Source organism: Heterodontus francisci, chromosome 30, assembly GCF_036365525.1.
Source record: "Heterodontus francisci isolate sHetFra1 chromosome 30, sHetFra1.hap1, whole genome shotgun sequence".
Classification (NCBI taxonomy): Eukaryota; Metazoa; Chordata; class Chondrichthyes; order Heterodontiformes; family Heterodontidae; genus Heterodontus; species Heterodontus francisci.
The window spans coordinates 34041915-34055698 of NC_090400.1; the positions used below are offsets into that span (position 1 = coordinate 34041915).

At 42.1% G+C, this 13784-nt stretch overlaps 1 protein-coding gene across 5 annotated transcripts in view; it reads right to left on the minus strand.

The window, feature by feature from the left end:
• The window catches only part of LOC137346500 (rab effector Noc2-like), a 252244-nt gene that overhangs the window by 12791 nt on the left and 225669 nt on the right, over window positions 1–13784 (minus strand). For all 5 annotated transcript variants that reach the window (XM_068009967.1, XM_068009963.1, XM_068009962.1 and 2 more), the window contains one exon: window positions 4808–4936. In XM_068009967.1, coding sequence (XP_067866068.1) covers window positions 4808–4936 — 129 coding nt within the window. The remainder of the gene's footprint in view (window positions 1–4807; window positions 4937–13784) is intronic.

Here is a 13784-nt window from a genome sequence, read left to right on the forward strand (position 1 = left end):
CGTGCGTCCTGCCATTTTTGAAGCTCGCCACCAAAAAATTCAGCCCTAGATTTCTAAATTTCAAGTTCTCTTTTTGAGGAGAGTCAGGTGTTTCAAACTTGTGAACAAATCTTAAGGTATCAATTATATCATAGGTGACCGGCCAAGAGTCCTACTTTAGCAAAGCAGCCAAGTAACACGGTTCGTTTACTTTCCCCTTCGAATGACTTTACTGAGACTGGTAAAATCATTATCCTATCCTGAAACATTCATGCTTCAATTAGAAATTCTAACCTTAGCTTTCTACTCGAGGATAATCTTATATTAATGTAACTACTCCAAGCCCCTTAGCCTAAAATATTTGCAAACTATCCAAACAAAAGAACTATCCAGCTGGAGTGCAGGCCTAAATTGGGCAGCAGTTTCAAAGAGCTGACATAGACATGATAGGCTGAATGGCCACCTTCTATGCTATAAGATTCCATGATTCTAAACATAACTAATAATGCTCCTCATTAAATTGCCCATTTGGCCTAGTAATGAGCATGCCACTCTTATAGGTGTAATACTGCCAAAAGATTTTCTTTATACCTAATAAGGACATAATGGTCGGAATTTTACGGCCCCCAAACTAGTGGGCTGGTGGCAGGGGGATAAAATTGAGGGGGAGGCGGAGGTGCGGGGCTATTCACCGCCCCCACTGCAATTTTACATCGGGTGGTGGCTGCGTGAAATGGCCCACCGTCCCAGGCCAATCAAGGCTCTTACGTGGCCAATCAACTGGCACTGAAGGGCTCCCTCCCACCACTGCTGGTATTTTACTCTCGATGGCCGGACGACAAAAGCCTCAAGTACCCCGCCTGGTAAAACCAGGTGGCCTTCTTGCAGACTGGGTGGCCCTCCTGATCGGGCACCCTGTGCCCCATGGGGGGCTGTCCCCAAAGCCCCGACACACAATATTCACGCCACCCCTCTAACTGACCCCCCTTGTCTTGCCAGGGCCCGGCCGACTGTCCCTGGTGAGGCCCTAAAAACCGCGGCCATCCTTCACCTCACTTGCAATGGCTGGGTGTAGTCCCAGCAGTGGCCACCGCTCCCAGTGGCGTTGCTGGGACTAGGATCTGCCAGCTCGCTGACTGGCCAGCAGCTCTATTGGGCGGGATTTCCTGCCTCAAGGAGGTGGAAGTCCCGCCCGAGCCCGATTAAGGGCCAGGGGAGTGAAAAATCCTAGCCTGGCTCCCCAGGCCCTTGGAGGTGGGCTCGCCACCAGCTTTTCAGCTGGTGGGTAGAGCCTCCCACCCAATGAAAAATTCCAGCCAATGTATTTTGTTGCTCCATGGAATCTTAAAGAATTCCAACTGTAAAATCTATATTTATTATATAATTTGCTTCACAAATTCTTTTTTGCTGTCAGTGGCTATAGGAAATTATCTTGAACATAGCAAGCACAAAATAATTGCGATGCTATCGACAAATGACATTTGTTTGCATGTAATCCCTACTGCGATGAATCCCAAACAATTAGATGTTCCTTTAAGAATTAAACACTCTCTTTTCTCCTGAGTTCCAGATACCCAATCCCAAAAACAATATCGATTGTCAACAACATAAAATGGAAGCAGAAAGGAAAGGATGGGGTACAGCCTTAGGTATAGGTACACACAGGGTTGGATTTTGTAGTCCCACCGCCAGGAGCGATGGCGGGCGCAGAACATGGCGGCCTCCCCCACAGGACCCATGCCGCAGCGATTACAAGGCAGGCAGCCACTTTACATATTGATAGCGGCCGCTCCACCAGCCCCCAATCATGTGGCGTGCACGGCGTCACCTGTTGAAGGAGCAGGTGCTGGCGCCATTTTTAAAAGGCGGCCAGCCTTGCAAACAGCACACCATAACGCAGATTTCACCCTTCCACCATCCACCACCTCCCCCCGCCCCCCCATACCCAACAGAGTGCAGAATTCACCCCTTCCCCACCTTGGTGACGCCAGCTTTCCCTGGATGGGAAAGTGAAGACGCATGAATGTCATGCTAAAGATCTGGAACTGAAGGCAAGATCGCTGCGGTTTACATCTTAATTCAGGCAAAGATGAAATGTAAATATACTAACTCGGGTCCCGTCACAGAGGGGCCACCACAGATCTTCCCCACTGCCAGGATGATCGGGCCCAGCAATCCCGTCGTCTGGTTCCATGGTGGCCGCTGTGATTTACCGCCCCACCATGGGACCTGATGTAGGGCTGGGAACAAAATCCAGCCCACAGAGACCTCAATGACATATCACATATTTATTCATAAAATTACATAGAACTTTACAAAACAAAACAGGTCAATTGCTCCAACAGGTCTACGCTGGTATTTATGCTCCACATGGGCCTCCTCCCAGCTTACCCCCTCTTACCTCATCTCACCCTATCAATATATCCTCTTTCCTTTTTCCTCATGTACTTATTTAGCTTCCCCTTAAATGCATCTCTGCTATTTGCCCCAACTATTCCATGTGGTGCACACTCTCACCATTCTGAGTGAAGAATTTTTTCCTGAACTCCTTACTTAATTTATTAATGACTAGCTTATATTTATGATCGCTCGTTTTGGACACACCCACAAGTGAATACATCTTCGCTGCATCTACCCTATCAAACTGCATCATAATTTTAAAGACCTCTCTCAGGTCATCTGAGTCTTTTCTATTCTAGAGAAATTAGCCCCAGCCTGTTCAATCTTTCCGGAAAATTATATCCTCTCAGTTCTGGTATCATCTCGTAAACCTTTTCTGCACTATCAGTGCTTCTATCTTTTTGTAATATGGAGATCAGAACAGCATACAGTACTCTCAGTGGTGTCTATTCATCTGAGCTTTCTCTGAATGGAACACTAACAAAACATCTCAAATATTTGAGCAGAACATTCAATGAGATTCTATCTTGTAGCTATACAGATGTAAATCAATATTTCCTCGAGGCATTTTCATGCTTTACCTTAAAAATAGTTTCTGCCTTGGCAAAGTGACCTCTATGCCCCAAGCTCCCTTGCTTATATTTCTATCAATGTGAAATGTGGAAACATGATCACAATGAGTGATAAGCCTGGGATTGGCTCTCTACATTTAGTTTGATCATACAGGAATTCTTCGTCCAACTGCAGATTTACAGATCCACATTTCTGTGGGGCTGTGATGCGGTCAGATTTTCGTACATTCTGCCTACATTCTGTACTTAACACTGTAGTTGATGGTAGGAGAACCATGTGTTAACATAGAACATAGAACAATACAGCACAGTACAGGCCCTTCGGCCCACGATGTTGTGCCGACCCTTTAACCTACTCTAAGATCAAATTACCTACATACCCTTCATTCTACTATCATCCATGTACCTATCCAAGAGTCGCTTAAATGTCCCTAATGTATCTGCTTCTACTACCACCGTTGGCAGCGCATTCCACGCACCCACCACTCTCTGTGTAAAGAACCTACCTCTGACATCTCCCCTAAACCTTCAAGAATAGAGAGAAAATGGGAGCTAGGTAATGATAAACAAAATAAAGAGCTAAATTTGCTATTTTAGGAACGTATTCAAAGTTCTCAGTACCAAAATAATTTTAAAACTGATTAACTGCCTGCACAGCAGTAAGTTAATATATACATCAATGCAAAGCAGTTCATTATATTTTGTAGGCCTAGCTGATGCAGTAGGTAGTATTATAGATTATTAAAGGGGTACTCAATGCATCATCGTAACCTTAGGATGAGAACATTCCTTTGTAATTTAATAAACTGCACTGAGTGAAAGCAGGCTCAGTGACCTAGAGTAGTGAGGATAAAGGAGTGAAAGCAGATGCCTGAGAGCACAGCAAGAACGGGGCCAGTGACCGAGAGCGGCGTGGATAGAAGGAGCGCTCCATGGAGGCCTGAGAGCACAGCGACAGCGGGACTAGTGACAGAGAGCAGTGGGGATAGAAGGAGCAGGAGCAGAGACCTGAGAGCACAGCGAGAGCAGAACCAGCGACTGAGTGCAGCGGGAGCAGAATAAGCAAAATCAGACCAAAACAAACACGGGGAAAATCAAAAAGTGATATCAGAGTGTCATCACAATCAACACAGAGGGAGGAGCAGCAGAACTGAGAATGTTAAGTTTGTAGAGGTCACAACAGAAAAGGAACAATGAAGTTGGAGCACAGAGGAGAAGCTCTGAGGGCGAGTAATTTGGGTGAGTCAACATTAAGTAATTTCTTCCTCGAACAAAAGCAGGCTTGAATCAGACAGCCCAGAGGTAAGGGAGCATGAGGTTACTGATGAGTACGTCTTTTTTGTCCAGTTCAGAGACAAGTTTTAAATTTGGTTTAGGGTAAGGATGGATGATGAGGAACTAGAATAAGTAAACTGGGTTTAAAAAGTGTGAGGTTTTAAGTTTAAATCTCATGTTTTTAAGTTTTAACTTCTTTTGATAAGTTTGATTAGCAGTCTATTAAAAAAAGAGGCATAGCTGGGCACCTCAGTACCGTTGAATACACATCTGTGCCATGTGGGAACTCAAGGTTGCCTCTCATGTCCTTGTCAACCATATGTGCAGGGAGTGTCGTCACATGGAGGTGCTCGAGCTGCAGGTTTCAGAGCTTGAGCAGCAGCTGGCGTCACTGTGGTGCATTTGCAAGGCTGAGAGTTACAATGACAGCACACTTCTGAATCTGGTCACCTCGCAGCTTCAGTGTGCATAGGAGAGGGGGAATAGGTGACTGCCAGACAAGGAGTTGGAAGAATTTTACACTGAAGCACATTTTCTAATAATTGAAGATAAAGCAAATTCAGAGGAGGAGACTGCTGTACCTTTCATTTTCCTACCAGACTCCTCTCTTTCTTTTCTTGTCTTGAGATTCTTTGAGCTGCTGGCTGAAACTTTGTCATCTTGACTAGACGAACTGCACTCGGATTCACTTTCGCTGTCACTGGAGACAACTAAATAGGAACAAAAGATTGACTGCTTTTATAAAATGCACATTACATATTTGAACAAAAATAAAATAACGTAGCAGATATGCAAAGGAAAAGCCTGGAGTCATAATAAAGGAAGGGTTCAAGGATAAGGCCCTTATTTTTAGCGTCTCTAATTGTTTTTTTGCACAGCCACACACATGCATTATTTATCACAGAGCAAGGCCTGTGTGGTACCTTGCAGGCTGCTGTGCAGCCCACATCCTCGCAGCTTATGAGAACACTGTATAAGACCGAGTATTACTGGGTTAGAGATCCTGCGTAAAGTTTAGACTAAATTCTTCATTACAAGACGATGGTAGTCACATAGCTGCATAAATCTATTTTGAACATAACATGATTCAAATGTATGTAGATAAATTTCAAATCAAAAAGTTGCATCCAATAGAGTGTTACAAATTGGATATATGAAATGAATAAAATATACTTATATTATATAGTAGTATAATATAACTTTAGAAGTTATCAGGAGTTAAATTCCCAAAGGCGATGGTGATTAGAGACCAAATGCCATGTTATTTTCAGCTATATTGACTTCTAATATCTCAACAACTCGTACAGAATAAAAATGTTAACATAAATCATATAAAATTTACACTGTGATTTATGTATGAGTATCCTGACTGAAGTTTTTATTAGCAACCCCTAAAGACATTTTTGCTTTATAAACAAGGTGACATTACACTACAATTTCTAATCCATCAAAATAGTTTAAATATATTCTGAATTACTTAGCTATGATAACCTTTTGCAGTTATAAATCTATAAAGCTTACACTGTAGGAGGGAACTACTGAAGGCTTTTATTCCCGCTTGTGATTTAAGTTGTAGCCTTGTGCGACATTGCTGCTGAGTATAATCAAGCCTGATACATTCATGGAACTAAACTAATGCCCTATTATCTCCCATGGCATATTACGTATTTTATTTGATGAGTAAAATCTAAGTAAGCAGAAATATTTTTCTGCACGATATATTTAGATGTAATACATACTGCAATCAACATTTATTAATTATTTTGAAATCAAAGGATTATATTTGAGATAATACAAAACATGTATTTGCAACCAAAGTCAACAGACGCGCCTCTTGTCCATCTACCTATTTATTCTTTGTGGTCCAACCTGCACAGAAAGGGAGCTTTACTCAGTTTACATTCATGCTGGTCTTTTTCCTGGCAACTGCAATCTGTCCACTGTAACATCAGAGGAGTAACGGGCTGAAAATAGCTTATGTGGAAAGTATTTGTAACACAGATTTCAGACATTATGTTCCTGCACTCTGGAATTCCCTTCCAAAACCCATCTGTCATGCCATATTTCTTACCACCTCCTCGAAATCTAACTACTCAACCATGCCTTTGGTTACCTCCCCTCTCCTCTTCAGGGTCCAATCCTCTTTTGTGAAGGGCCTTGGGATATTTTGCAATGTTAAAGGTGCAAGTTGTGTTGTCAATCAATATCATCAATTCTCAGCCAGATTTCTCTGTGGAGAATTCAATCACGGCTTTAAAATGAAAACCTAAAGCTCTGATCCACTTCATCCAAAGGAAAGAAAACTAAGACACAGTCCATTAATCTAGACACCTGGCTGGAAAATAATGTGCACAAGAGTGCAGCAATCAGACAGCAACAACAGAAAAGAAATAGGGAAACTGACATGCTTAATTAGAAAAACGGACATCAGAAGATCCCTCATTGCAATACCAGAAAGTCAATCTCCTATGTATCCACTGAGTACTGCTTCCTATTCCCCCTTCAATTATTTCCAGTACACAGCAGGTAATAACTGATCTTCTGATTACATTTAGAGTTATTACCCTAGTCCTGCCATTATTTACCTACTTTGCAAATTCTATTATAATTCCCTATATTATAGGGGCGGCACAGTGGCGCAGTGGTTAGCACTGCAGCCTCACAGCTCCAGCGACCCGGGTTCAATTCTGGGTACTGCCTGTGTGGAGTTTGCAAGTTCTCCCTGTGTCTGCGTGGGTTTCCTCCGGGTGCTCCGGTTTCCTCCCACATGCCAAAGACTTGCAGGTTGGTAGGTAAATTGGCCATTATAAATTGCCCCTAGTATAGGTAGGTGGTAGGGAAATATAGGGACAGGTGGGGATGTGGTAGGAATATGGAATTAGTGTAGGATTAGTATAAATGGGTGGTTGATGGTCGGCACAGACTCGGTGGGCCGAAGGGCCTGTTTCAGTGCTGTATCTCTAAACTAAAAAAACTAAACTAAACTAAAAAGAAAAACTTGCATTGAGAGAGCACATTTAATGACCTCAAGAAGTCCAAACACTTTACAGCCAATGAAGTACTTTTGAAGTGTAGTCACTGTTGTAATAAAGGAAAAGCAATGGCCAATTTGAACATAGCAAGGTCACACAAATAGCAAAGTGATAACCAGGTAATCTGTTTTAGTGAAGTTGGTTGAAGGATAAGCATTGACTAGGTCACTAGAGAGAAGTCTTCTTGAAAATAGTGTTGCAGTATTATTTACATCCATCACAGAGAGCAGACAAGGCCTCGGTTTAATGTCTAATCTGAAAGACGACATCTGCAACAGTGCAGCACTCCCTTAGTGCTGCACTGGAGAGTCAACCTAAAGTTATGTGCTCAAGTCTCTAGAGTGAGATTTGATCCCACAACTTTCTGATTTGAGAAGCAAGAGAGCTACCACTGAGCCAGGGCTAACACCTATACTTAAAGGTCATCAACCTGGAAGGTTAACTATTTTTTCTCCTCTCTCTACAGATGCTGCTGAGTATTTCCAGCATTTTCTGTTATATTTCAATTACTTACTTATTAGGCATACTGTATATCTCAAAAATAATCATCTAAACTTGTAACCCTTGTGATGGAAACCACACCTGCCAAAATGAGACATATTAATTTCATCATATGGAACATTATTTTTGAACTGTTACTGGACATTGAACAAACTTGCTTTAAAAGACCACAGAACAGTGACTGAAAAGATGGCTACACATTTGTGTTCTAAAAGACAGTGGCATGGAGAGACAATGGGAGTACTCCCATTCAATTAGCCAGATGGGTTTTGTCAATAGTGATGATCAAGAGACATTGAGAGTCATTGAGCTAGCATTCCACCTCCCCCCACCGACCCCCCATGAGTGAGCATGGTAAGCTTGGAGGAATCCACAAATCTCACAGGCGAGGCTGCTCCAAACAAGGAACTAGTTACATGATTAACCTGCTGGCCAACTTGGGGTTTCTTGAATTGTGCCCAATAGAGAACAGTTTTGGGAAGAGACTGCAATTGAACGTCAAGAGGGCACTCCCTCTCTCTCCCTCAAGCGAAGTTCCAGAGACCCACAGAAGTAACTCAAGCCTCAACACAGAAGACTCCTGCAGCCTTCTGGTACCAGCTAAACAAGTTTAAAAGTGTGCACTGGGCCCCAACAAGAACTGCAAGACTTAACTTCAATCAAAGACTTTACATCCAACCCAGAGCCAGGAACTGAATTCCATCTATTACTTAAAACCTTTCCCTCTTAATTCTTTCTCTTCCTCTATCTCTATTTGTGTGCGTGTTTATCACGTATGCATGCCAGCGTGGTCACATCGCGTATTCTTAGTTTTAACTGAGTTAGAGTTTTAAGGTTAATAAACTTCTTGTTTAAATCTGATGAAACCTGTCAGGTTGATTTCTTTGCAATTACAATTAGAGAGCAATGAGCAACGACTCACTGAGGGGAAGCTAAAAACAGGGTATTTTAAAAATTAAACCCTGTTACGGCCAAACCAGGAAAAGGCCGAGGGACAGCTGTAGACTCCTGCCTCACCTAGTCGTAATAACCTTAAAGCATTGCCTCGTGTGCCATCTTTATGCTACTGCTGCTCATCAGCATGCCCTTGAGCACCGTCCTTCTCTTCAAATTTACTTACAACCTGCATGATGGAAATGGTAATGTCAGATGAGGAACTTCACCTACTTGGATAGGTTGGAGAAGCTGAATCTGACCTCCTTGGAGAAGGGAAGATGAAGAGATTTTATAGAGGTGTTCAAAATCATGGGGGATCTGGACAGAGTAGATATGGAGAAACTGTTCTCAATGGCCGAAGGATCCAAAATAGAGGACACCGATTTAAGGTGATTGGCAAAAGAAGCAACGGTGACATGTGGAACAACCTTTTTATGTTGCGAGTGGTTAAGATCTAGAATGCACTGCCTGAGTGTGTGGTGGAGGCAGATTCAATCAAGGCCTTCAAAAGAGAACTAGATAACTATCTGAAGAGAAAACATTTGCAGGGGTATGGGGAAAAGGCAGAGAAGTGGGACTAGGTGAGCTGCTCTTGCAGAGATCTGGCATGGACACGATGGGCCAAATGGCCTCCTCTTGTGCTGTAACCATATGATTCTATAAAAATGGAACATATGATGTCATCACATAATCATTGGCTTGCCAAAATAAGCTTGACCCTCTTTGGGCAGGTACTTCCAATGGAAGTGACGTCAGAAAAAATGCAGGACACTAAAATGGTAGCGATTCAGTCTAACAGATTTCTGTCCCAGTCTGATCTAACCTTGAGTATTCAATTATACAGACCATCACACTTGTCCAAGATCCTATCCTCAAGGACATCTATAACTTAAACTTTCCATGAGCGAGTTACAGGATTGTAATCAGAATATTCAAAACAAAAAAGCCGGATGTGGTCTATTAAAAAGTAAATTATACCCAAACATTTCTGTGTTAAGAGTTTACAGCTGAAAATTCCCTTCAAATGAAAAGCTCAGGCTGTTCATGGAACACCAGCTGGTTAGAAATCATTATTTCTATAATCCACCCGAGAGTTTTAACTTTGCCTCACAACACAAGGGTCAGGAAACAAGAACTGTAGCTAATTTTACATTTATCACAAGGTAGAATTATTTGTGTTTAAATACATTTAAAGTAAAACACAATCAGGTACACAACAATACGTCATATTATCTCCAGCAGTGAGAAGCAACGGGACCCATCCTTCATAAAATGATATACGAAACGTTTATCACGTAAGTACATGCAATCCTTCAATAATTAATAAGATTATAATTGGAGGATTCATTGGATGAGGAATCAAATAACTTCCTGTGTTCTTTCTTTCCAATTTTACAGCCAGCCTTCTTTCTAATTTCAATCAGAATGCACAAAGTGCAAATAGATTCCTGGAGTGAGAGTTTGAGGAAAAACTGAGCAAGTGTCATTTTTGATGATTATTTTCTGAAAATTTTCACAGGTACGTCAACCACTCAAAGGCATAAAACGGTGGGGAATATCTTTGTTGTTTCATTGCTACAAAGATGCAAATGACAGACCAGCTAAGAAAGAAATAAGAAATTAACAAAAAAAAACAAGGCCATAAATTATTAGCTGTTGTTACGACCGAGGTGGGAGGAGTGCACTGTTTTTCTAGTTCCACTTCGCCACAGGTCACACCATATATTTAATTTTTTCCCCGGTTACCGATACAGGCAATCATAGACTCTATTTTTGTCCCACAATAAAATACACCAAACAGGTTTCTTTAATAAAGAACAAAATTATCAGTTTATTATAAAACATGTCTTAACCAGTAACTAAGCAAAACATTAACACACAGATTGAAATAAAAAAGTTCCCTTTTTACCTTAGCCCCTCTCACACACACACATACACCGGTTAACCGAAAAAAAGAGATTTTCTCTTTAGAGCTCTATTACAAAAGAAACAGACAAAAAAAGAATACTTTGGCCAAATACTAGCTAATTCTTTAAGAAAGAAAAATATGGAAAGATGTCAGATGTCCTTTGTTTTGATTTGCCATCCCAAATATGTGTAGACGGCTGTCACTGGGATCTTCCCAGAACAGTTCTTTTCAGGCGATGCTGAAGATCAGTTTGGGCAGGCTTTCCAGGAAAACTGCAGCAACAGGTGTTTCAGGCAGTTTCTTACACTAGCTTCTCAAAGAGATGGAAAAACTGGTAGGCTTTTCAAAGAGGTGGTACAGGCTGATTTGAGTTCTGTCCTTGGCAGGTTGATTCTTTAACTCCTTTTCAAACCATTGTCCATATCCCAAGTGCCTGTCCAAAGTGGAACAAAAAATTCAGGAGTCAAGCCTCCTGACCCCTATAAATCTTGACCTGTCACTTCTCTGTAAACATCTTCCCCAAGTCAAAAAAGCCCCCTGATGGGTATTTATCTGAAAACAGGTGCCCTCCAGTAACTGTTTACAAGCCAAGTCCAAAAGACCTTCTGATGACCTCTTCTTAAAAAAACACAACATGCCAGCATCTATGGAATCTTTTTCCAGTTTTAAAACACAAATCCTCATAATTTAACCAGAAAAGGAAGCACTCATAATACTGTCAAAATTGCTAATGCAGAAATTGTATTAGTCAAAAAAAACAAAATTAGATATGAAAATCACAAAAGAATACTCAATTCCCACAACATATCCAACAAAGAACAAAGAAAATTACAGCACAGGAACAGGGCCTTTGGCCCTCCAAGCCTGCGCCGATCCAGATCCTCTATCTAAACCTGTCGCCTATTTTCTAAGGGTCTGTATCTCTTTGCTTCCTGCCCATTCATGTATCTGTCTAGATACATCTTAAAAGACGCTATCGTGCCCGCGTCTACCACCTCCGCTGGCAACGCGTTCCAGGCACCCACCACCCTCTGCGTAAAGAACTTTCCACGCATATCCCCCCTAAACTTTTCCCCTCTCACTTTGAACTCATGATCCCTAGTAATTGAATCCCCCACTCTGGGGAAAAAGCTTCTTGCTATCCACCCTGTCTATACCTCTCATGATTTTGTACACCTCAATCAGGTCCCCCCTCAACCTCCGTCTTTCTAATGAAAATAATCCTAATCTACTCAAGCTCTCTTCACAGCTAGTGCCCTCCATACCAGGCAACATCCTGGTGAACCTCCTCTGCACCCTCTCCAAAGCATCTACATCCTTTTGGTAATGTGGCGACCAGAACTGCACGCAGTATTCCAAATGTGGCCGAACCAAAGTCATATACAACTGTAACACGACCTGCCAACCCTTGTACTCAATACCCCGTCCGATGAAGGAAAGCATGCCGTATGCCTTCTTGACCACTCTATTGACCTGCGTTGCCACCTTCAGGGAACAATGGACCTGAACACCCAAATCTCTCTGTACATCAATTTTCCCCAGGACTTTTCCATTTACTGTATAGTTCACTCTTGAATTGGATCTTCCAAAATGCGTCACCTCGCATTTGCCCAGATTGAACTCCATCTGCCATTTTTCTGCCCAACTCTCCAGTCTATCTATATTCTGCTGTATTCTCTGACAGTCCCCTTCACTATCTGCTACTCCACCAATCTTAGTGTCGTCTGCAAACTTGCTAATCAGACTACCTATACTTTCCTCCAAATCATTTATGTATATCACAAACAACAGTGGTCCCAGCACGGATCCCTGTGGAACACCACTGGTCACACGTCTCCATTTTGAGAAACTCCCTTCCACTGCTACTCTCTGTCTCCTGTTGCCCAGCCAGTTCTTTATCCATCTAGCTAATACACCCTGGACCCCATGCGACTTCACTTTCTCCATCAACCTACCATGGGGAACCTTATCAAACGCCTTACTGAAGTCCATGTATATGACATCTACAGCCCTTCCCTCATCAATCAACTTTGTCACTTCCTCAAAGGATTCTATTAAGTTGGTAAGACGTGACCTTCCCTGCACAAAACCATGTTGCCTATCACTGATAAGCCCATTTTTTTCCAAATGGGAATAGATCCTATCCCTCAGTATCTTCTCCAGCAGCTTCCCTACCACTGACGTCAGGCTCACCGGTCTATAATTACCTGGATTATCCCTGCTACCCTTCTTAAACAAGGGGACAACATTAGCAATTCTCCAGTCCTCCGGGATAGCTTAGCTATCTTTTCCATGATTGCCTGAGAACATAAGATGGTGGTCCAGTTACTGAAGTTATGGGGTCACTATCATGTTTATTGTTTGACACACAATGAGGTCAGAGTGCTTCAAAACTCACGAAATTGGGTCTCCACTATCCTGTGTCTCTACCTATTGATGGAGCATCCAGCAGAAATGGAAGCCAAGTGAAGTCCTAAATTAAGGCATCATAGTTGCCAACCATTTGTGCAAGCATCAACGATTCTGACTTCCAGTTTGCCGACATAGGGCCTCAAAAACATGCTCTTGTTCACTGTAAATCATCCCCTAATGCACTGCACTGTAGCTCTTCTGCCCAGGTGCCGAAATATCATTCATGCACAGAAGCAATACTGCACCATTATTGTGTACAGCGTAAGCATGTTAACCCTAACAATGCAAAGAACAATCACTGGCTGGTCTCACATTTTGTTTTTAAACTGTATTTTGCCCAATTTTTTTGTTAAAAAAAAAATAGATGCTCATTAGATCCCTGCTGCTGCTGGTTGTAAGTTTGATAATTGTTATGTATAAAGTTGGGTCATGTTGAGGGAAGCGGAGAGAGCAAGAGAGAAAGAAAGCAAGCAAGTTAGGAGGCTGATGTTGAGGTGCATTGTTGATTACCAACAGTTTGGGAGCTGATGCTCAGCAATTAACCTCGGAGCTCAAGAACCTGGCCAGACTCCAACTCAATCAGACGAAGAACAAAACATGCATATACACAGCACATTCCAAGTTTTGACAATTTGTAAATAACACAGATTTAAAATAATTGTCATAGAAGCTGGAGTGGTGGGGGGAGGTGGAGATGAAGAGACTTTTTTTTTTACTCAGCGAATTGTTATCTGAAAGGGAGGTGGAAGCAGATTCCAATAGTAACTT